Raw genomic sequence first — 24855 nt, 5'->3', positions numbered from 1 at the left:
GTGAGCCTAGCACGAAGCATCTAAGAGCTCCAACACGGACCGGCCCTCCTAACGCAGGGACCTCTCTCTCTCTCTCTCTCTTTTTTAAAGATTTATTTTATTTATTTGAAAGGCAGAGTTACAGAGAGAGGTAGAGACAGAGAGAGAGGTCTTCCATCCACTGGTTCACTCCCCAGATGGCTGCAATGGCCGGCCAGAAGCCGATCCAAAGCCAGGAGCCAGGAGCTTCTTCCAGGTCTCCCACGTGAGTGCAGGGGCCCAAGGACTTGGGCCATCTTCTACTGCTTTCCCCGGCCATAGCAGAGAGCTGGATCAGAAGAGGAGCAGCTGGGACTTGAACCAGCATCCATATGGGATGCCGGCGCTTCAGGCCAGGGCTTTAACCCGCTGTGCCACAGCACCGGTCCCGGGACCACTCTCAATCTTCAGAGCTGTGACAAGTCTGAATAAGAACTGTCGCCTTGCTGTATAGGAATGCCAAGGTAGACTCACGCTGCGTCTGACACCTGTGGCAGTTAAATGAGAACTATCTAGAAGTGGTCTTTTGGCATAGTGGTTAAGGCCCCATTCAGATGCCCACGTTGCACGTTAGAACGCCTGAGTTCAAGTCCCAGCTCCACTTCTGATTGCAGCTCCTCACTAACGCACACCCCGAGAGGCAGCACATGATGCCTTACGTACTTGGGTCCCTGCCACCCACATGGGAGACCTGGCTTGAGTTCTCAGCTCCTGACCTCAACCTGGTGCAGCCCCGGCCATTGTGGACATTTGCAGAGTAAGCCAGTAGATGAAGTTCTTTCTGTCTCTGTCTGTCAGATGAAATAATAAATATTTTTATTTAAAAAATTTTTATTTATTTATTTATTTTACAGGCAGAGTTAGACAGTGAGAGAGAGAGACAGAGAGAAAGGTCTTCCTTCTGTTGGTTCACCCCCTCAAATGGCTGCTATGGCAGGCGCACTGTGCCGATCTGAAGCCAGGAGCCAGGTGCTTCTCCTGGTCTCCCATGGGGTGCAGGGCCCAAGCACTTGGGCCGTCCTCCACTGCCTTCCTGGGCCACAGCAGAGAGCTGGCCTGGAAGAGGGGCAACCGGGACAGAATCCGGTGCCCCAACCGGGTCTAGAACCCGAAGTGCTGGCGCCGCAGGTGGAGGATTAGCCTAGTGAGCCACAGCACCGGCCATAATAAATATTTTTAAAAATGATAAATACCTACAGGATGGATTAGGCAGTAAGGGCTTACAAGACTCTTAAGTAGAAAAACACTCATGAGTGTAGAGGAGAAACACATAGACCTGCACATAGACCTGCACATAGAATACAGGAGAAATTTTTTTCTATTTCCCAGGGGAAAAAATAGAACCAAGGAGAACAAACTTTGATGTTTCACATCCTTGGGACGTATCCTGTGTGGGCTTTCCTTTTGTTAATGCTTCTATGAGCTTGTGATGAAAGCTTGGGGAACATCTGTTGATTTTATAAGCAGATAACAATACTTTGTACTCTATGCAAAGACATTCAAACGCTTAGTCTTAGGAACATTATTTTATTTCATCAAAACGGCAAAAAAAATCTTTACTGGCCTTTATCTGAGTGGTCCTTTTGAGTTGTACACAGGTTAAAAAGAGGTAAGGAGTGGAAAAAATAGAACAAAACCTCAAAGTTGAGGTTTTCAGTTAATACTAAGTAATATGTGGTATATACCATTCTGAAACCTACATATTCAACTTTGGCATTGCCTCCTGCCTCTCTTAACATTGCCTTTCCTAAGGATGTTAGAATACAAGCAACATAGAACAGTGTTCAAAATTAAGTTAGTCCAAAATAACAGCATTTGCATTGGTAGAGAAGGAGTTAACATGGGTAGGCTGTCAGTGTTGGAAAAGTGTGTGTGTGTGTGTGTGTGTGTGTGTGTGTTTTAAATAAGACTTTCAACAAGATTTCTTTCAGAGTTTTGGACTCATCACTGGCTGCTCAGAACATAGCTTTCGTGGTCTGGTTCACAGTTCTCAAGTCCTCCCCTTCCGGGGCTGCCCAGGGGTACGTCCTGCGCCCTCGGACAGAGGTCACAGTGCACGCCAGGCGTGGGCCTCCTACACCGCCTCCAGACTCACATCTGTGTCTGTGAGACGGGCGCCAGCGAGGGGTAGAGGTCGTTCTTTTCTGGGTTCTTTTTCTTCTCATCTTCTTCAAACTGAGCCTCGATCTCGGCCGGGTTGACATACGTATAGAATCGAGCCATGATGGCAAATATGACACAGACGACCAGGAGCAGGGCGGCAAAGAGGATGTACTCGGCCCACTTAGCAGCAGGTGGAGTTGGTGCAGGGAGAACGGAGACAAGACAGGTCACATTGGGGTAGATACTGCATGGGTGTTTGCTTGTTATGTCTAAACAGAAAGCGCTTTGAAATTAAACTGCTCTGGCAAGTTGGTGGACAGCCAACTCCGAGACTGAGTGCCCGGCATTTCATGAATGTCCAAACGGATGGATGACCATTTTCTAACAGTACTGGGGTACAGAAGCACAAGGCTTTTTGAAAAATATAATTTCTAAGAAACCCATCTTAGGACGTGTCCCTGGCCCTGGGAGGAAGGGGACCAGGAGACCTCTAAGGAGTACCCTGGAGGCAAAAAGAATGTGCTGAACTTCGCCGAGACAAGACACCCACCCCTGAGCTCATGAGCACGTGGCATTCGCACACCGCCAAGGGTACCTGTTGCAGGAAATAATGCACCCGATGGTGTAACCAGCCACTCCCTAGCACGGGCATCCTCTAGGTTATTGTGTGAAAGATAGCTCCCATTTAATTGTAGGTGGAATCATTATAACCACCTCTAGACTGACTTTAACTTCATGTCTTCTAGAAGTTTCTGGATAACGGGCTTGGTTTGGGGCTGTTCAGCTGCATTCACTGGCATAAACCACAATGGGGTGCCTGCATGTTAACCCAGTCCAGCTCCTTTGGTTGTGAGTTGCCCACTGTATAATACCAACTAGAAATAAGGTCAGTCCGCGCACCCCTCCCTGACTTGTCTGGTGATTTTATCCAGCTATTGGCCCCCGTGACCACGTCAACACAGAGAGCTGGGGTGGGCGGTGTGATGGGCCGTTGACAGCTAAGACACAGGTGCACACCAGCTCCTACCTGCTTGTTGATCTGGCCCGCGCCGGCCACGATGAGCACAATGATGTTGCCCACAGCCACCGTCAGCAGCCACCCGGCCTGCAGCACCGACTTCATGTTGGAAGGAGCCTGCGGAAGCAGAGTGGAGGAGTCCCCATCAGAACTCGCTGCCTTAACGCGCTCCACCCTACAGACACATCAGGTCAGGCCAGTTAAATAGGAAAGGGGCCCGAGACCCCGGAACACTCCCATTGTATGCATAAGACCTGCGTGTGCAGACACGAGTCTCTAGGGCTGTGCCCTCCAGTTACTCTCCTGGCTAAATGGACACATCCACAGGTGAACAGGCTCTGTGTCTGCAGGGGAGGCTCCCAACAGAGCCGCGCACACGGCCTGCCCTTCCCCCAGCTGGAGGCGCCGTCTGGTCTGCACACTGGATCCTCTGCAGCCTCTCTCTGCCTGTCCCGGTAGCCTCTCCCCAGACCCATGTCACATGAATCATGCCATCTCCCTTCCTAGACTGGGAGGCCGCCTCAGAAGGCATCATCCAGCTCCTCTGGGCTATCTTTTCTACCTAAGTGGGGAGCACTTAGCACTGTGGGGGTACAATAAATGTAACCATAGTTTGGGACAAAATCATGCAGCGATTTAACTTGCTTATCAACACAAGCTGCCTCATTGGTCTAATATACTCAAAAGCAATAACACTTCTTAGCTTCTCCTTAAGGTAGGCGTTGGCTGTGTTTTCTGGGAACTATAAGAGACCTCAGCCGAACCTTGAATGTAACAAGGGACAGAGATGTGTAAATGAGCGTGTGTGTGTGTGTGTGTGTGTGTGTGTATGTGGACAGCTGGTGCTGTCTGGTTGTTCGGGAATTAGAATCTGCTGAACACGACGCCCCGGCAGTGGTCACTGACACAGTTTTCCTGCGTAGGACTCAGAATCGCTAGTGCGTGACTGTGGGCTACGGACACAGCTGGGTAAGGCCAAGCATGGTTAACATCTGGGAAGACGGAGTTCTGTGGAAGACGCCAGGGCGCTCTCTGGAATCCTGTACAACTGTGGACATGCAGCTATCCCGTTAGGAAGGCAGGGGGTGGCGGGACGACCGAGACACCTGAGAATAGGAGAACTCCAGGCCCGTGATGGAGAAGACCACCTCGCCAGAGGTGATGAGGAAGTACTGTGGGATTTGCCAAGCCATGTTCATTGTGTTGGGCGGAATATCTTCAAACTCCGTCACTTGGGGGCAGCCAGTAGCCTACACCGACGGGGCAAAAGTGGGGAGAAGAAGTTAGAGTTGAGGCAGCTTCTAGAATAACCACTGTTCAAACAAGCAAATCAAGTTCAACCTTCTAGACGTATACGACGCAGTCTGTCGAGGGAGCCCGCACTTTAACCACACACAAGCAAAGTCAGATATTATAGTTGGGATGGGGTGGCCTTGGTGGGGTTGGACAGCACATCCACCAGTCTTTTCCTCTTACATGGGAGAGGAGATTGGAAGTGGGGTTTGTTGAAAATATCATCATCTTTTAGAAGGTCTTAAAGCCCACATTAGTAGTCTATAAAGAAGCATCAAACGCTGGTCAACACGAACATTGAATCAGACTAAGCCTGTTTAACTTGAAATTCTAACAGTGAACTTGAGTCAATGCTGTTAAAGAATGAGCAAAGAGTCAAATTAACTCCCAGTGCACTTGGAGTACAAGTCCCGACACCGCTCTCGTTAAAGCACGAGTGGGTCGCGAGTGCCGGCAGGTGCAGCGCCCGTGAAGGTGAGATTTCTATCCAGGTGTGAGGGACTGGGCCGCTGACCTGGCTCGTGATCAGGTACGTGTACGCGCTGCCAAACTCCAGGTACGGAGACTCAAAGTCCCGCCTGCACTGCTCCGAGATGCCTGCCGAGCTGACGGTGAAGCCCTTTCTGTTTAGAGAGAGCACAATACGGATGGACAGTCTCGGTATTAAAAAGCCTTGAATGTATTTCTGTAACAACAGGAACTTGAAGGCGGGTACTTACACTCCAGAAGTGAAAAACTGATACTCGCTGGCATTGTAGCTGGCGATGTGTTCGTAAACTTTCCCGCTCATCGTGACGTTGATGGGCTGGCTGTAAGTGTTCACAAACCTGCAACAGAAAACCCTCTGTCTTCGGATGGAGTAACTTGTCCCGGGTCACAGGATGCACCCTTGAGGCTGGGCTGTGCTCTCTCTTGGGGCAATTTGAGAGGCTCACCAAGGATTTTTAGAGTGGAAAGGCAAAGAGTTAGCAACCCCAGGTTTGCCCCTCACTCTCCTCAGAGTGCAGCTAAAACCAGTTTATTCAACATAGCGTGTGTACATGCCAGGTACTGTTCGACACACTTTGCAGATACTACCTAGTTCGATGGTATTTTGGGATATTAAACAGGGACGGATATCGGTGTGATTCCTTCCCCGGCCTCTGTGGTCTTTGCCTCAGAAGATCTGGAGTTAAAGCATTGCAGGAGCAAACCCCAAGTCCTCCAGGACGAAAAGGACAGCCCCAAATGGCCTTCTGGGAGGAGAGGAGGGGCCCATCAGCGCCTTCTCTCGGGGAGGCCGGGCAGGGAAGAGCGGCAAAGATTGCAGAGGAAGAAGTGGGCCAATTCAGAGAGGGGGCCGGTTTCAAGTTACTGTCCTCGAGTGGTAGAGACCTGCGGGACCCTGGAGTGCCAGCAGCACCCTGCTGGAACATAGCGAGGAGCAGAACACCTAGTAAGTCTGGGTCCTAGGTCCCAAGGCTTCCGGTCTTGGCAAAGTCTCTCAGGCCGCAGCCTCCCATGGCCCCAGCTGGCTTGTGGGCCTTCTCAGCCCAGACAGGTGGTGGACAGCATGGACAGATGATTAGAGGACCCTCCCTTTCATGTTCCAGGCCATGGAAGACCTCGAAACTCTATTTCCCTTGGGAAAAGGGGGGTGCTGCCCAAAATAAGACCAGTTGAGTCTTTCCTATCAAATGAGTGAACAAAGGCTTATAGCAGAGAATCCAGTGCAGAGAATAAGAAGTAATAATGCAGACATCTCAGTAGTGTAAAGAATAACTTAACCGTTACATTCAGTATCTGGCCAGTTCTCATCAGCTTTGTGACAACAAGTGACATGGATCAAATTCTAAGTATGGGGAGACTATTTCCATGAATTAAACTCAAGTCCTTAAGTCCTGAAGCATTCTACTTGCTGTGGTTTGATGGGTGATTAATGTAGAAAAGTAACAAAAAGTTGGATCAAGACAACCTAAGTACATACAATTAATACTCATAGTTCCCCAGACTGTAAACGCTGCCTTTATCAAAGATTCGGATCAGCCACTCAAAAGGGACTGAGCATGAGGGAAGGGGCCTGGCTTCTAACCCAGGAGCCGTAGGTTCTGAATCAATCCCACTGGACACTGGGAGACTCTTTTGTCTCAGGGCTGGTGGAGAAGAGAAGAAAGGAGCCCGAGAAACCTGCAGGGTCGCACCCATCTGCTGCGTCTTCACACGGCATAGAAGCAGCTGGAACGAAGCAGCTCCCATGCCCCAAGTCTCCGGACGGTGAGGGGAGTAGGCTCAAGTCCACCGCACTCTCACAGCGTGGACCAGGCACAGGGCCCGCCAGTCTGTCTCCTGTCCCTCCAGACTTGCCTGCTAGTTTATTTCAATGGCAGCAAAAAATACGACCCTCTGTGACTGGCTCTTCTTACTTAGCATATTCTATATAATTAATTTCAAATTGACTTTAATTTTAATTTATTCCAAAGGCAGAGAAAGAGAGAGAGAGAGAGAGCAAGCTTCCATCTGCTGGTTCACTCCCCAAAAGCTGTAACAGCCAGGATCCAGTCAGGATTCAGTCCAGGTCTCCCACAGGGGTGGCAGGAACCCAACTATTTGAGCTATTACCTGCTGCCTCCCAGGCTATACATTAGCAGGAAGCTGGAACCAAAGGTGGAGCCAAGAATTGAACCCAAGCACTCTGTTAGCAGATGTGGGCATCCCAAGCAGCGTCGTAAGTTCCCCCCAGCATAGCGTTCTCAAGGTTTATTCATAGTGTAGCATGTACCTGTTCTTCACTCCTTTTTATGACTGAATAATATTCATTGTATGGATACGCCACATTTTGTTAATTGGTTGCTCAGCATTTTCCCCCATATTTTGTCTTTGTGAATAATGTCATTAGAAACAACCACCTACAAGTTTTATGTGAACATACACTTCCATCGCTTCTGGGCATATACCTAGGAGTGAACTTGCTGAGTCATATGGGTTCACTCTATTCTTCAACATTTTGAAAACTGTCTTTCAAAGCAGCTGCACCATTTCATATGCCCTACAGCAGCGTGCGGTATAAGGGTTCTAATTTATCTGCATCCTCACAATACATGCAGCTGTCTATTTTTTTTTTAAATCAGCATCTAGTAGGTCTGAAGAGGGATTTCATTTTGCTTTTGGTTTGCTTTTCCATTTCCACCAAGACTAACAATATTGAGCGTCTTCCCCTGTGCTTGTGGCCATTTGTATATCGTCTTTGGAGGCTATCCTGGTACCAGCCTGCTTTCCCACTAGCAGTGCATGGGAGTTCCAGTCCCTTTGCAGGCTCACCAACACTTGGCACTGTCAGTTAAAAAGTTTTTACAGTCACCTAGTAGGTGTGTAACAGTAATTCATTGTGGTTTTAATTTATATTACCCTAATGGCCAATCTTTTGGACACCTTTTCATATGATTGCCCTTTTTATATGTTCTCTGGTGACATGTGTGTTTAACCTCTTGGTTTATTTTCTCATTATTGAGTTTTGAGAGTACTTTGTATATTCTTTTTTTTTAAGATTTATTTTATTTATTTGAAAGACAGAGTTACAGGGTAGGTAGAGCCAGAGAGAGAGAGAGAGAGAGAGAGAGAGAGAGAGAGAGAGGTCTTCCATCCACTGGTTCACTCCCTACATGGCTGCAACAGCCAGGGCTGGGCCAAGTCAAAGCCAGGAGCCAGGAGCTTCTTCCAGGTCTCCCACGTGGGTGCAGGGGCCCAAGGACTTGGGCCATCTTCCACTGCTTTCCCAGGCCATAGCAGAGAGCTGGATCAGAAGTGGGGCAGCCGGGTCTCAAACCAGTGCCCATATGGGATGCCGGTGTTGTAGGCCGCGGCTTTAAGCTGCTACGCCACAGCGCTGGCCTCACTTTGTATATTCTTATATGCAAATCTTTGTCAGATATGTGATTTGTAAGTATATTCTCCCAGTTTGTAGCTTATCTTTTCATTTTCTTAAGAATGAGACCAAGGGCTGGCACTGTGGCATAGCTGGTTAAAGCCCTGGCCTGAAGTACCGACATCCCATATGGTGCTGGTTCGAGTACCAGCTGCCCCTCTTCTAATCCAGCTCTCTGCTATGGCCTGGGAAAGCAGTGGAGGATGGCCCAAGTCCTTGGGCCCCTGCACCCGCGTAGGAGACCTGGATGAAGCTCCTGGCTCCTGGCTTCGGATCGTTACAGCTCCAGCCATTGCAGCCTTATGGGGAGTGAACCAATTGATGGAAGACCTCACTCTCACTTTCTCTCAGCCTCTCTCTGTAACTCTGTCTTTCAAATAACTAAAATAAATCTTTTAAAAAAAAGAATGAAACTGGCAGGACAAACGTTTTTCACTTTGATGAAGCCTCTCTGTGTAAGAATTTCATAAAAGAAGTGAAGGTTGGGTCAACCTCATTTTTTAAAATATGAATTTTCAAATGTTTCAACATCATTCCTTGAAAAGGCTTTCCACTGTGCTGTCTTTCATCTCTGACAACATATCAATTGGCTGGACGTGAGTGGCACTGTTTCTGGACTATTCCATTGATCCATGGGTCTCTTCCTTTGTCAACACCATTTGGTTTTAACTACCATAGCTTTATAGTTAAGTCTTAAAACTGGTAGCAGTATGAGTCTTTCAACTTGATTCTTTTTTAAAATTCTCTTGAGGGCCAGCGCCTTGGCTCACTAGGCTAATCCTCCACCTGTGGCACCGGCACACCGGGTTCTAGTCCCAGGTGGGGTGCCAGATTCTGTCCTGGTTGCTCCTCTTCCAGTCCAGCTCTCTGCTGTGGCCAGGGAGTGCAGTGGAGGATGGCCCAAGTGCTTGGGCCCTGCACCCCATAGGAGACCAGGATAGGCACCTGGCTCCTGCCTTTGGATCAGCGCAGTGCACTGGCCGTAGCAGCCATTTGGGGGGTGAACCAACGGCAAAAGGAAGACCTTTCTCTCTGTCTCTCTCTCACTGTCTGACTCTGCCTGTCAAAAAAAAAAAAAAAATTCTCTTGGCTATTGTAGTTCCTCTGACTTTCCAGAAAAATTTATAAAACCAGTTGGTCTATATCTATAACAATGGTGCTGTGATTCTGATAGGGATCAATCTGGGGAGAACTGGTGTCTGACTACATGATGTCACCCAACAAACACACACCGTTACTTTGTTCTTCACCGGCTTCTTGCCTAAACATTCTATAGTTTTCAGCAGCCAGATCCTGCACTTATTTTGTGAGATATATACCTACATATTTCACATTTTGGAGGGAGATGTCCAAACAACAAAATACTTTAACGATGCAGTCTCCAGCTGTCCACTAGAGACACGATGGACTGCTGTGGCCCTGGTATTCTGTGACCTCGACAAACTCACTTATCGGTTCTGTGAGCTGTTTTGGCACAGTTCTGGGGACCTTCTACATAGACAATTATCTGAGAGCAGGGGTAGTTTTAGCTCTTTCCAATCTAGGTGCTTTTATGGCTTTTCCTCGTCCCCTTGCTATGCTGCCCAGAGGGGTGCTCCGGTGAGTGGGGCGGGAGGGTGCGCACCTGACCTTGCTCCTGGTTTTCGGGGTGAGCATTCAGACTCCCACCATGAAGCGTGGGGTTAGCTTGGGGTTTCTGTATGCGTCCCTTGTTCAGCGTAAGGAACAATTTGTTCAGAATTTGAAAATCATGAATTGATGAATTTTTCTCAAATATTTCTCCTGCACCCATTTGATAAGATGATGTGGATTTTTCTCTTTAGTTTACCAAGAGGATGGATTATATTGGTTTTTCTTTTACACTGTGAGTTGGCCTCATGCTTCTGGGACAAACCCAGTTTCTCACTTCACACCCATGTTGGCGCTGGGCTTTCCCAGGACTGCTGCCTCCATCAGAAGCTGCTATGAGTTAAGTTTTCCAGAAATACACCTACCTGATTCCATTTTCTCCTTTGTCTGACTTCTGGGTCAGGCCGTCATTGACCTGAGAGAGAAAACAGTTTCATAAAACCTTTCCAACACTGATCTCTTAGGACGAGTTCCAACATTGCTGCCTTCGAGGGGAGCGACGCTGAAGCCACGTCTTCAACCCCAGTGCTCCTTAAGGGCAACAGGAGCCTGTGTGATTGCTGCCCTTCACTTGCCCGTGGGGCCGCCAAACAGCGCTCTCCAAGAATCGAGAAAGCACGCGACCAGCAGCAGTTCTGCAGCCCTTCGCTTCAACTCACTTTACTGAATGCCTGCAACGCGTCTTCTGGTTCAACTACGCCCTCAGAGCTTCTTTATATACAAACTTAATTACTTGAAAGTCAGAGTTACAGAGAGAGAGGGAGACAGAGAGAGGGGGAGAGAGAAAGAGAGAGAGAGAGGGAGGGAGATCATCCATCCTCTGGTTCACTCCCTAAATGGCTGCAACAGCCAGGGCTGGGCCAGGCCGAAGCCAGGAGCCAGCAGCTTCATTCTGGTCTCCCATGTGGGTGCAGGGAGCCAAGCACTTGGGTCATCTGCTACTGTTTTCCCAGGCCATTAGGAGGGAGTTGGATCAGAAGTGGAGCAGCCAGGACTCGAGCTGGTGCCCATATGGGATGCCGGCACTGCAGGCGGCAGCTTTACCCGCTACAGCACAGTGCCAGCCGCATCAGAGATTCTTTACACGCCAAGTGGAATATCTAGATGTCTATGCTTCCTTATCAGATATTTTACATGCATTTTATGGCTTTTTCCTGATATATAACCTATATATTTTTTAAAGGTTTATTTGAAAGTCAGAGTTACACGCAGAGAGAAGGAGAGGCAGAGAGAGAGAGAGGTCTTCCATCTGTTGGTTCATTCCTCAAGGCTGGTGCTTCACTGATCTGAAGCCAGGAGCCAGGAGCTTCCTCCAGGTCTCCCACATGGGTGCAGGGGCCCAAGCACTTGGGCCATCTTCCGCTGCTTTCCCAGGACATAGCAGGGAGCTGGATCGGAAGTGGTGCAGCCAAGTCTCGAACCAGCACCCATATGGGATGCCAGCACTGCAGGCGGCTTAACCTGCTACACCACAGCACTGGTAATCCCAAATATATTTTTTTAATCCCCTATATTTTTAAAGAGACTACTCTAATGTTGCAATTACTCAGTGCAAATGTTTTAAATTAATGTAATTAAAGATATAGTTAAAGCCAGTCTCAAAAAGTCTCTGAGAATGCACGTATGTGCGCTGTATGATTTGTGTGCACACAGATGCATGCTTGTGTGTATGCCTGTGAGAGTGCAGCCATGTGGGAGTGCCACGAAGCTCCTAGCTCCTGGCTTCAGCCTGGCCCAGCCCTGGCCCAGCCCTGGCCGCTGCGGCTATTTAGGGATTGAACCAATGGATGGGAGATCTCTCTCTCTCTCTCTCTCTCTCTCTCTCTCTCTCTCTTTCTCCCTCCCTCTCTCCCTCCCTCCCTCCCTCCTTCCCTCCCTCTCTCTGTAACTGTGCCTTTCAAGTGAATAAATAAATATTCTTTAAAAAAAAAACTTTAATGAATAGTAACCATTCCCATCCACCATTGGTAACTGGATATTAAATGACTTATGTTCTTGAAGAAGGAAGAAACTGAGGGTTACCTCATATCACGCGACATAGTGGTAAAACCGAGTCATCCTAAGACAAAGGCATCCCAAACAGCGAAGAGTCAAGTGCAGGCGTTCAGCCACTCACCACTCGGTAGTTATTGGGGGCCCACACCAGCAGGGTGTGGCGCTGGCCTGCCTCAAGGCTGGGTGTGATCATGGTGACTTGTGATCCGGAAGTGATGTTTATGCTTGTCAGTGTGTCTTCATTGAAAGTCATGAATTCATTCGTCTGGAGGTGGGCGAAAGGAGACTCGGTTAACCTCACAGAGTCTTGCTCTGCGCTGAACACAGCAAGGACACCTTAGGTGGCATCCCAAGTTCCAAGTCCCCATTCAGACACAGCAGACAATACCCTGGGGGCATTTGTCTGCCTGAGCCCAACACCCACCCTGAGGGACTCTGTCACTGAGTTTTCAGTTTGACCACAGGAAGCAGACTTTTCATCGAGTGCTCTATTTGGCTTGCTGAGAGCAAAGCCACGGGAATGATTTTGATCACTGGGCCAGGCGCAGCATCCGAGAAGAACAGCAGCCCTGGTGAGGATCCGCACTGGGCTCCGCCAGCATCTGAGGCCACCGCTGATTTCTTCAAGGTTATTAGTGTGGTGGGATGCAAGGCAGCGCAAGAACAGGAACGGGACCGGTTAAATCCAATATCTGGACCTGCCCCGCAGGTGACATGCCCACGGCACACTCCCACTTACAACGACACAACTGCTCTAGACCACGCCAGATGTCCCTGTGGGGACAAAGTGATTGCCCCCTGATTAGAACCAGTGACCCGGCTCCCTGCCAGGAGAGGTGTGCTCCTACCCGCCAGCACAGCAACCTCACCCGAGGGCATTTCCCATGTACTGAGAACCAGTCTGCATTTTAAAAATGTATCTATTTGAAAGCAGAGATGCAGATAGAAGGAGCGAGAGATACAGAGAGAAGGGGAGAGAGGACTTCCATCTGCCAATTCACTCCCCAGATGGCTGCAAAGACTAGGGATGGGCCAGGCTGAAGCCAGGAGCCAGCAGCTTCTTCCAGGTCTCCTATGTGGGTGCAGGGGCCCAAGCACTCAGGCCATCTGCCACTGCTTTCCCATGTGCATAAGCAGAGAGCTGGATTGGAAGTGGTGCGGCCAGGACTTGAACCCATGTCCACAGGGGATGCAGGTACTGCAGGCCATGGTTTAACCCACTATGCCACAGCACCAGTCCCCCAAGTCTGCATTTAACAAGCTCTTCAAGTGACCTGCAGATCTGGTGAAGCTGGAGGCCACAGTGGCAACCAGACTGAGGCCTGGGGCTGGTGTTGTGGCATAGTGGGTAAAGCTGTCCCTGTGACGCCGGCATTCCATATGGGCACCGGTTAGTGTCCCAGCGGCTCCACACCCAATCCAGTTCCCTGCCAATGGGCCTGGGAAAAGCAGTGGAAGATGGCCCAAGTGTTTGGGCCCCTGCCATCCATGTGGGAGATCCGGATGAAGCTCCTGGCTCCTGTCTGTGGATCAGCCCAGCCCTGGTTGTTACAGCCACCTGGGGAATGAACCAATGAATGGAGGATCTCTCTCTCTCTCTCTCTCCTCTCTCTCTCTGTTTCTACCCTGCAACTCTGCCTTTCAAACAAACAGACAAACAAATATTTTAAAAGAGAGAGAAGGAGAGATTGAAGCCTTTCACTGCTCAGTTGGTCTTGGATATACCCAAGGACCAACTGAAGTCACTTCTTGCAATCCAATCGTGAATTCAGGTCAGAAGAGGGAAGAGGAGGCCGTTTCCTGCTACTTACTTGAGACATCTGGTTGAGCGTCACCGTCTGCCCAGGAAGAGAGATGATCATGTTCTCACTTCCTACATTCAGAACTTTAATTTGGACTTCATTGGCTTTGGGGAAGACAGGAAGAGTTTTCTGAGCAAAAGAACGGAGAAGTGGCAGTGAGCGCTTCAGCATTGCGCTGCAGGTGGGCGAGCCCAGACCCCGGCGTCTCTTTCCCTGTGGCCATCAAAAGCTGTGAGGGTGCAGAAATGACCCCTGGCCCCCAGCCCCCACTCCCACCCCACGCCTGACTGTCACTTAACTTCTCGGAACCCACAGGAAAAGACATTGGTGCAGAAACGGAAGTCGTTGGGAAGCATCTGCCCTTGGTCTTGCGGGGCTGCCTCCAGGTCAGAGGCAGCCAGGATCTGAAGCCCAGTGTCTGACGGGGTCAGGCTAAGCACAGCCCAAATGAGCGACCCTCACCAGGGTCCTCCCCTCTGGAGACCTGCGCCCTGGACTTGGGAGCCCTCCTCTCACAGGCGCTCTGTGCCCTTGTGCCTCCCACACCTCTGCTCAGTTTCTTTTTTCTACAATGCACTCCCTCCCCCTCCCCCTCCCCCTCCCCCTCCCCCTCCCCCTCTCCCTCTCCCTCTGTCTCTCTCTCTCTCTCTCTCAGCCTTTCAGGCAACGCATGGCTACTTTAGCCCATAATTCCTTTTCCCCAAAGCTGGCCTGTGCAACACAGAGCAAGCACACCCATGATCTTAGCAGCTTGGCTCACAATAGCCAAGTATTGGCCGGCGCCGCGGCTCACTAGGCTAATCCTCCACCTAGCGGCGCCGGCACACTGGGTTCTAGTCCCGGTCGGGGCGCCGGATTCTGTCCCGGTTGCCCCTCTTCCAGGCCAGCCCTCTGCTGTGGCCAGGGAGTGCAGTGGAGGATGGCCCAGGTGCTTGGGCCCTGCACCCCATGGGAGACCAGGAAAAGCACCTGGCTCCTGGCTCCTGCCATCGGATCAGCGCGGTACGCCGGCCGCAGCGCGCCGGCCGCGGCGGCCATTGGAGGGTGAACCAACGGCAAAGGAAGACCTTTCTCTCTGTCTCTCTCTCTCACTATCCACTCTGCCTGTCAAAAAATAAAAAAAATAAAAAAAAAATAAAAAACAATAGCCAAGTATTTGTGGCCAGATGCTTGGATAAACAACCAGTGGTTTGTCCATACAAGGGGATCTCATTCAGCCTTAAAAAGGCAGGGAATTCTGCATGTGCTACAACTTAGGAACTTTGAGGATATTATGCTGAGCGAAATTAGCCAGACACAGAAAGACTAACTTCCATGATTCTCCTTATACTGTCTGCCTAGAGTAGTCAAATTCTCAGAAGCAGAAGTAGAAAGGGGGTTGCCAGGGCTGGGGTCGGGGGAAGAATGGGGAGCTGCTGTTGAATGAGTACCGAGGCTCCGTTTTGCATGCTAAGTCTGGGGACGTTTGTGTTACGACGTTTATGCACTGAACGGCACACTTAGAAATGGTTATGATGGAAAAGTCTGAGTTACACCTATTTTGCCACAGTTAAACATTTGGAAAATTTAAAGTTAAAAGCAGAGATGGGCAGAAAGAGAGACAGAGATAAAGAAAGACAAGGCGAGAGGAAGGGAGGGTAAGAGGTAGAGGAGCGGGCGTGGACAGGGCGCCAGCCTCGGACGCCAGCTTCCTGCACGCTCAGTGCTCTGCTTCCGGGAGCTGGTCTCACTAGCAGCATTAGGAGTCCGGTGTATGCCACGGTGGGTCCCACGGATGTGTGGGCTGGCGTGGAAGTAAACCATGGAATCCAACGTGCGTTTTCCCACCAAAAGACAGCTTATATTGCAAGGGATGCTCACTTGGGAACGACCCATTTCTTGTAAGCACACCTCCTAGGAGCACGCACTGCCAAGGCATGAGGTCTATAGACTTTCCCTCCAAAGCAAGACCTCTGCTGTGATTGGAAGCTGTCGAAGCCACCTTTCTCTCCTAAGGAGGGCCACGCATTTGACCCCGTGCCCCCTGGCACCCTTGAGTGATGAGGATCACGGTGGTCACTGATGGCAAGTGACTGTTTTGCCCCTGGCCTCCCTAGTCCTGCCGAGAGACTGAGGCTCTCTGCACCTGCACCTGCACCTGCACCTGCACCTGCACCTGCCAGGGGAGAACTCACATCGATTTCCACCTGCAGGATTGCAGCTGCCACGAAGGCCATGGAAGCCAGGAACATCCCAATCGTCATCTTCTTCAGAGAGCTGGGAGGGACCAGAAGAGAGCCTCAGTTAGCCCCCCCCCCCAAGAGGAGCTAATGGTAGGTCCCCAATGGAAGCACGCCTCCTCCACCATCGCCCCCACCCCAGCTAACTTCCCTACACAAACACACAGGCTTGAAAGCGCCGCAGCCAGGACTCAGGAGGGGGAATGGAATCTAGCTCCTCATTTGCATCTTTGCGTTCAATTTCTGGAAGCCACAATTCGGGTGCTACCCTGGGTTACAGCTGACGTCTCTATCATGTACGTATCCAAGACAGCCTCAACCCGAGGCTGTTCCAGGCTGCCACGAATGGTGCTCTGGGTTTCAAGGATTTCCAGGAATCCTGGCACAGAAACACTTCTCCAAAACCCCAACCTACAGGCGCTGTTGCCCTGCAGTGGAGGGAGTGAAGCCCATTGGCAAGGCTCGGGGACCACAGGAGCCCCCACCACCCCGAACCCACCGGTCACCTACGTGAAGTTGAGGCCACACTTTGCAATCAGAGGATACACCACGGCGTCCATGATGGGGACCAGGATAATAATCAAGATGGTGTTCACAGTCTGCGGATGAAGCAGAGGCCAAGTGACAAAGTCTCAAAGATGACCTTGACCTCCGGAAGCAACTCATAGATGTTCCCTTACCTGCATCTGATCCGGCTGAATTTCAAGGATTCCCTAAAAATAGAGAGGGAAAAGACCTCCTAGAAACACGTCATGAAAGGCAGGGAGGAAGGGGACGAGGAGACTGAAACAAAGGAGTCGCCAGTGGCCAGGGAAAGGGACGCCCCACCCCCGCACTTACAATTCTCCCGGACATGGTCGTCGCTTGCAGCGTCCATCTGGAACCCTTAAAAACAAGAACGTTTCCTGATCATTTGGGAATGTGCCTTTCTTTTCTTTTCTTTTTTTAAAGATTTTTTAAAAATTTATTTGAAAGGCAGAGTTACAGATAGGCAGAAAGAGAGAGAGAGAGAGAGAGAGAGAGAGAGAGGTCTTCCATCCACTGGTTCACTCCCCAGATGGCCTCAACGGCCGAAGCTGCGCCAATCCAAAGCCAGGAGCCAGGAGCTTCTTCTGGGTCTCCCATGCGGGTGCAGGGCCCCAGGGACTCGGACCATCCTCCACTGCCTTCCCAGGCCATAGCAGAGAGCTGGATTGGAAGTGGAGCAGCCGGAACTTGAACCAGCACCCATATGGGATGCCGGCACTGCAGGCGGTGTCTTTACCTGCCATGCCACAGTGCTGGCCCCATGGCATGTGCCTTTCTCGAATTTGACTACTCAGTGGTGAATCTCTCCCAAATCAGGAAATGGAGTCTGAACTGTCACAGATTCAAATATCACTGTAACCACCAGGTCAGTCGCCCAGCTCCATCATAATACTGGGTACACGTCAGGTAACGTACCAGGTAAAGAGAAACAATACTTGGGAAGTGCTAGGTTAAAAAGAAACACGCTGCATTTCTGGGGCTCAAGCAAGCACGCTGCAGGACCCGGCCCCTCCCGAGAGGAAGGCCCTTCCTGAGAGGAAGCTGCCTGCAGGAAATGCAAAACCCAGTTCTGAGTTCATTGGAAAGCCCAGCCTTGCCTGCAAGGGGACAGGTGGAGGATTTTCACAGCTTCAGCAACATTATTATTGTTAAGGGCCATTTCTGACACTCTAGTTGGGCCTACAGTGGAACTCTATGGAGAGAGCACTGAGGAGTCTAGCTACAGTCGCCCTATTTCCTGGTGAGAGATGACCCAGGCACGTGTCTAGGATTATTTCCATGGAAGACTAAATGTTTCAATAGGGATTGATCAACCCCACTAGGTGGACGCCACTGTTTGGGGTCCTAATAGCCAACAGTCACTGTGTACTGAGCCTATGTTCTCAACACGAGCCTCACAGCCTTGAGGTGGGTTACAAGGACCCTCCCAGAAAGGTTAGGAGTTATGACCCCAAGTCACCCAGCTACTACGTGGCGAGTGAATTCCTAGTGAAAACCTGGTTCCAACAGCCAGACCTCCTGGCTGGTCCTTAAGGCGCTGCTCCAAGTCTCACGCTTGCAAACTAGGAGAGATGACTGTGCGCGTGCCAGTGTCTTCCCAGGGATGTGCACCCTCATGCAATTTCCTCTGAACAACCAAACCACTTGTGTTCAGATTCTTTTTTTTTAAAGTCCAGTTTGGGGGCTGGCATTGAAGGGTAGCAGGTAACACCGTCACCTGCAATGCCAGTATTCCATATGTGTGCTGGTTCAAGTCACGGCTGCTCCACTTCCGATGCAGCTTCCTGCTAAATGTGCCTGGGAAAGAGTGGAAGTTGGCGGAGTGCTTGGGCCCCTGCCACCCATGGGAGAGACCTGATGCTTTGATGCAATCTTTCTCAAGTCCACTTTACTTGACAACGTCTAATTTTCTTCACCATTTTGCAACAGAAATGTGAACAGAAACATGTAGATTTTTTTTCTTTTTAACAAATATGAGAGTCCTTTCAAAATTCATGGAAAGTAGAGTCAAAACATGTTCATTTTGGTGCAAAAAAATTGAAGTGCACACATACTTTTTTCATAATACACATTTCCATGAATGTTTTGAAGATGACCTGCATGCGTAGATTTCAGCCTTTTTTTTTGCACCCACATAAACATCTTTTAATTTTCCATGAAATTTTTGATGTAGCCTTATAAACTCAGTATGACCCGGCAGGAGCTGAATACCAAGTCTACGTGGTCCTGCCCCACGTACGCTTGTTAAACGAAGAAGTACAGAAACAGCACGTCACGTTACCTGCTGATCAAACAAGGCCCAGAACATGGGGAGTGGGATGTACAGGAACAGCACCCTCGTAACCATCTTGATCTGCGCGATAAGCCGCTCCTGCAATTGCAGGGAGAGAGGCGCACGTCAGCGCGGCTCCTGTCACCCACAGCTTCAGTGGGGAGGGCCTTACGTCTAGGGACAAGCTAGAGGTGACTGCCTTCTCCAAAGAACATCATAACAGGCTTCTTCAGAAAATCAAACATTTCTAAGCTGCTTGAAATATGAGTGGAAACATAGGTTTAGGAGGTAAATGACTTGAATTTACTAATGTAAGTTCCATTAAGTGTAAATCCCACTATTGCCACCACTACCACCTAACCTGTCTGTGTTCAAAGTTATGTGATCATAATTACATGTAATTAATGGCAGGTAATATGGAAACGAGAAAAAGCTATGAACAAGGTACACCGTTTCCCAAACAAATTATATGCTTTGTTTATCAAATTCTTCTCAATTTGGAAAATAAAGCATTATTTAACATGCTAATCCAGGCCAGGAGGTAAGTGATGGTTTTGTCCAGGTGGCCTTAGCACTCTGAACTGAAACTGCGGAGGTCCAGTTTGTAGAGGAATCGGCAGCTGTAGCAAGAACAGACTTACGTCGTATTTCTCCTTAGCCCAGTCCAGCCAGTGCGCCCTCTTGGGAAACTGCTTACTGCGGTGCCTAAACCTATTTTTGATGGCAAACTGAAGGAAGGAAGAAAAATGAAATTCAAAATAGAACCAACTACTGTATCTCAGAAATACATTTCCATTAAATCCCTTTTAGTGGGAAAATATATTTGTGAGCAAAACAAAGCAGAAAGTGGTAAACACTAGCACAATGAGTATGTTGGGAGGCACGGTGGATGCCTTTACGTCTGGTCTCTAAGAGCGGCTGAGCTGGGGTAAACTTTGCTCTCCAGACCCTGGACAGAAGCAGGTTTGACAGAAACAGAACACAAGACACACTCGCCATTTCAGTCTTCCACGGCCATTTCAACACACAAAAGAAAAACAAGTGAAATTAATTTGAAACGTGTTTTATTCAACCAAATAAACCCCAAGTGTGATTTTAATATGTCATCAATATTAAAAAGTTAATGAAAATTTTTGCATTCTTTTCTTATACCAAGTCTTTTACACGTAATCCAAAAAGTAACTTTACACTTATGCCATAACTCAATTAAAAATGATTCGTGAGGCACAGAGAGAGGATATTATCTCGTCTGTTGATTCTCTCCCCAAATATCTGCAATAATTGGACTAGACCAGGCCAAAGCTTGGAGCCAGGTACTGGGTCCAAGTTACCTGCCTGGGTGGCAGGGATCCAGTTACTGGAGACATTCCCTGCAGCCTCCCAGAGCGTGCGTTAGCAGGGAGCTGGGAATGGGGGCCAGAGCTGGGAATTGAGCCAAGGCACTCCCGTAAGGAACGCAGTGTCTTAACTGGCCTTCAAACCACTAAGCCAAACACTTGCCCCAAATATCTCAGCTTGATAGTAAATTTTTATCAGAAATATTTGTATTTCGATTTCACAAAGTCTATGCTTGAAAACTAGAGTCACATACTAAGTCGTTCCAAACAAAAGCTTTCCAATAACCAAAATGAGTATTAGTTTTTAAATTTAAGGGTGAGAACCCACTACATAGAAAAACATTTATGAGAAAATAAAGGTGACATTTAAATATATTTTAAACTATGCTAACACCAATCAGAAAAATAAGCTGGCCCATCCATCATAAAGGAAGGGCTGGGAAGATTCTTAGTTAACTGCCTTCTGGGAGACACCTTCCAGACAAGCAAAGTGCACTCGCAACAAGGTAGCAGCAGGAGGGTTGCTGATCATGGCTGGGACAGCTTATGACCAAAAGGTAAGGACGCCCAGCTGATGTAATCAAACTGGGTGATACACTTCTCATGGCTGAGTAACACAGTCGTTCTTTTGAACTAAGTTGTCAATTACTTGCTAAGGAGGGTCTTGGACAGAGCGTAGGTGAGGGGAAGCTCTCTCTTTGCTTGGAAGTATCTTTTTGGTGGGAACAGATTTACAATGAGAGGGAAGGGGGAAGAGTTGCACGTGAAGGGAGAGGCCACAGTTACCTCATAAGGTGAGATACACAACATAAGCCATTGCAATAAGGTCAGGTCGAGAGAAAGAAAGAGACCTAAAATTACACTCAGGTGTCTTCTCATCCAAAACCTACCCACACACTTTTTTAAAAAATCAATAAGAGACACATTCTCCTGGTTATTCTTGCACAGCATGTATGTTCACTAAAAATGGGGAAGATATAAGGGAAAATTTCGCGTGATCCCATTATCTAAAGGTTCCTACTCTCAACATTTATTTCCTGCCTATATATAAACCTGTCATGTAGTTGCAGAGAGAAGAAAGCAAATCGGGCACATTCTCATCCCCAAACACCCTCTGACACCAGACTTCTCACAGGACAGATCGTACTGCAAGTCAAGCATGGCTTTCCTGTTTCAGCTAGCTGGTACGTTTGCATTTTTGCTGTTACGAAGACTACAGTGGTCTTCTTTGCGAATGTGTGCTCATTTTTAAAGATTATTATTCTCAGCCTTACTTTCTGAAGGCAAGAGCCACTTCGATTTGCTTTGCTTTGACTACAGATCTTCAGGAGCTCGGAGCCTTTCCCATTTTCCCTTCTTTGAGTCCTGTCTACATCTTGTCCCATTCAGTGAGTTTTATGGGAACCTCCCATTGATGAAAATAAATGAGGACACTAGAATTCCAAGACAAGACAAAGCTTAATCTGCATTTCAGTTTAAAGGCAGTGGGAGGTTCTGGGGTGATCACACCAAGCGCGCGGCTGCAGTACTTACGCCGATGCACTTCACCACTTTGCTCAGGATGTTCCCCTGCGGCTTGAACTTCTTGTACATCCCACTGCCGATGATGAACACGACTGGGGGGCAAAGAAGACGTGTCAACGCATGCGTGTGGGGCTGCCTGTGGCCTAGAGACGAGCTCTCGCCTGCGTTATAACCTTGCTTCAGAAATAACCGGATTGCTCATAGAATGAGTTTACCTACCCACCTCACAATTCGGAAACTTGTTTTGTTAACAACCACCACGTCTCTGAGTCATATTGTACTGTGTTCTAGGAATCAAATATTTAACCGCTTCTCGGCCTTTTGGCTAAGATCAAGTGAAGAATCAAATATCTAAGTTTAATTCTATCAACTCCCAGAACCTGGGGCAGCTCATGCCCACTGGGCACTGCTGTTTAAGCACAGTTCCATCTCTATGTAAAGGGAGGCAAAAGGAGTTAAATGCTTTCGTGCACAGACTACTTAAGGAGTTATTCTACAAGCACAATAAACATAGGTCTCATTTTCTGGCCACAATAGCAAAAGAAGTCTTCCTCTTCCTCTTCGTCTTCTTAATATCCAAAAATTAAAAAAGGAATGGGTCTGTGGAAACTTCCACTTCGTCCTATGTGGCAGCCATCTTTTCCGGTAGTCCCTGTGCTAGAGAGAAGTGATCATCAATTGTGCCGCCCTTAGAGCTTTACAAATGGCAGCAGCAGCTTCTCAGCGAGGCCAGCCTTCCAGGGAACTTCTTAGCAAAATGCATGTTGTGAAAATTATATGCAAAGAAGCATTTCTGCAAGAGGCTCTGGGAACATGGTCCCTATGGCAGGAGTTCTGATTATTCCATCACAATCTAATAATTGCAAAATGCTGATGGTAGTTTGAATTCTACTTGCTTCCTCCCCATGTATGTGTCTACCATGGGTGCCCTTCATAGCCCACGGAAGCAACATCTGCTCCTGTGCTGGCTTGATGCTGGCACAGATGGTGAAGTAGAAAGAGTCTCCAGTTTCCTTGCCAACTCATATTTGAATCTTCAAGCCTCTGGTTACCTGAAGCGTAATTTAAGCACAGGAAGCTCTAGAAGCGGTATCAAGGTATAGTGTTTGTACCATTCTCAATTCCTCCACAGGAGAAAGTCCAATTTTTCATGAATGAATGACTTGTATAGACCAAAAGAGAATCTGTCAAGCATACTTAATACAGTGCCTGGTACAGAGCAAGACTTTTTGAAATGCTCTCTGTCTCCAAACCCAGAATCAGAGACAGGGCATAACGGAGCCTTCTAAGGGAAAGAAGGTAGCAATATCTGAAGAGTTATGGAGAAAAGAGAAGTATTAAAAAGGGGAGAATACGAATCCTTTGCAGAGTGAAAGGATTGAGCTAAGTTGCTAAAACGTGGGTGAAAGAGGGTCTGTCTGATACTAGGAAGATTTGAGAGGAAAAAACTCCTGGAGACAGTGATGTCACGGACGTGTGCGAAGCTGCCAGCTCTCTCACTCGAGTTGGGGACAGGCTCTGGGGAGCAGAGGTGGCCGCTGTGCTGTTTCCTTCTTGCACTACCGTCTTTCCAGCCAGACTATCCCATGGAGAAAACCGCACACTTCCTAAAAGCCAATGCCAAGACTAACATGCAACTTACTGCATCTAATAGACTCATACACGAATGTACCCTCTAGAGAGAGAGAATTCTAAGCCAAAACATTTTGGGATGATTATGGAAATTTAGGTGTTCATGGGAAGTATTCCCATGGCCACTGAACAGGGCTGTCATGTCTTCAAGTGAATGGTAGGTAAGCACATGTTGCCAAGGACGAGAGTTTTCAACTGTGGGGTCAGCTAGTCTAGCATCTGCTTTCAACTTTACTTTAATCTTTCTAAACAGCATCAAATGCTTCAATGTCCAGCTCGATTGATTCTTTGTCCTGTAAACCTTTGTGTATCCTGTGCCTTATGGAATCAGCTGCCAAACCTACTTTCTTTGAGTACCCAGAGCAAGGGTAACGGGTGTTGGCAATTCTTCACACACCTTGCCATGGGGATCTTTAGAAATTAGCCACAATAATTAAGATGGGGCCTGACCTGCTCATAAGCTTGAATTAGGTTGACTGATTTCTACTTACTCAGGGATACAGCCATGAGGATAGCAGGAATCCCAAAGGCCAGTGGGTAGCAAGCTTGTTTAACGTGAATTCCACATTGTTGAACTGGGGAGAATCACAAGACAAAATTAATTACGGTTTTGGTCATGTGCATGGAGTTCCCATTTTCGAAAACCCTTCAGTGGTTATTTCACATTGTTTTCACCTAACATTCTAGACCCAGCCATTTGGCTTGCTGCGTCATTGCCAGCCGAGCAAGGCCACTCTGCAGGAGACAGAGCAGGAGACAGAGACAGGTTCTAATCTTAGCCCCTAAACACATGTGTAATCCTGGCCAGGCCAAAAATCACTGGGACTGTGTTTGTTCAGTGAATTTTCTTAGTAGGTGAGACAGACATGGCCTGGATACAAAAACTCAAATGTACGAGGTAGAGTAAATAAAAGTGCGCTGGAGAAAAAAAAAAATCAATGCTGTATGTTTTTGTGTTCACACCGGTTAGGTAAGAATGAGATGACCCAGGTCAGGGGTTGGCGAACTTGTCATGGGAGGGCTGGACAGCAAGTGCGTGGCCGTTGTGAGCTGTCTGGTCTCTCACAACCGCTGAACTCTGCCTTTGTGGGGAAAGCGCCAGCCGACACGTACGTGAGTGGTGTCATCCAGGTTTCTGGTTTTTTGCCAACCTTCAACTGAAGGATAGTTAGCTCTGAGATTCCAAGATTAGTAAGGGGAAAAAAAATGAAGACTTTGTAAGGGGCAGCGGAAATGACCGGCAATCCTTTTCTCAGTGGAAGGCTGGAGCCTCCAGGAACGATCCGATCCTACCGGGGCTTTGAATTTGACTTTGCCTACTTAGTGGAACAGTGTGGGGCCGGCTGTGGCATGGCAGGCTAAGCCTCTGCCTGAAGCACCACCATCCCATATGGGCTCTGCTTCAAGTCCTGGTTGCTCTGCTTCTGATCCAGCTCCTTGCTGATGTGCCTGGGAAAGCAGCAGAGACGGCCCAGGTGCTTGTGCCCCTGCACCTGCATGGGAAACCCAGAGGCTCCTGGCTCCTGGCTTTGGATTAGCCAGCTCAGGCCATTGCAACCATTTAGAGAGTGAACCAGCAAATGG

General features: G+C 48.6%; 1 protein-coding gene across 4 annotated transcripts in view; it reads right to left on the bottom strand.

Moving 5' to 3' along the window:
• Nucleotides 1-1529: 1529 nt before the first annotated feature.
• The window catches only part of SLC15A1 (solute carrier family 15 member 1), a 41026-nt gene continuing 17700 nt past the window's right edge, over nucleotides 1530-24855 (bottom strand). For all 4 annotated transcript variants that reach the window (NM_001082337.1, XM_051849877.2, XM_051849879.2 and 1 more), the window contains 16 exon segments: nucleotides 1530-2301; nucleotides 3149-3256; nucleotides 4246-4389; nucleotides 4947-5055; nucleotides 5152-5259; nucleotides 10328-10377; nucleotides 12079-12222; nucleotides 13769-13888; nucleotides 15934-16015; nucleotides 16489-16577; nucleotides 16659-16691; nucleotides 16819-16863; nucleotides 18788-18877; nucleotides 19420-19506; nucleotides 21649-21731; nucleotides 23763-23846. In NM_001082337.1, the coding sequence (NP_001075806.1) occupies nucleotides 2110-2301; nucleotides 3149-3256; nucleotides 4246-4389; nucleotides 4947-5055; nucleotides 5152-5259; nucleotides 10328-10377; nucleotides 12079-12222; nucleotides 13769-13888; nucleotides 15934-16015; nucleotides 16489-16577; nucleotides 16659-16691; nucleotides 16819-16863; nucleotides 18788-18877; nucleotides 19420-19506; nucleotides 21649-21731; nucleotides 23763-23846 (1568 nt within the window). In that variant the 3' untranslated portion in view covers nucleotides 1530-2109.

This window comes from Oryctolagus cuniculus, chromosome 9, assembly GCF_964237555.1.
Source record: "Oryctolagus cuniculus chromosome 9, mOryCun1.1, whole genome shotgun sequence".
Classification (NCBI taxonomy): domain Eukaryota; kingdom Metazoa; phylum Chordata; class Mammalia; order Lagomorpha; family Leporidae; genus Oryctolagus; species Oryctolagus cuniculus.
Note: the sequence above shows the minus strand (reverse complement) of the source record. Positions and strands in the feature narration are given on the sequence as shown.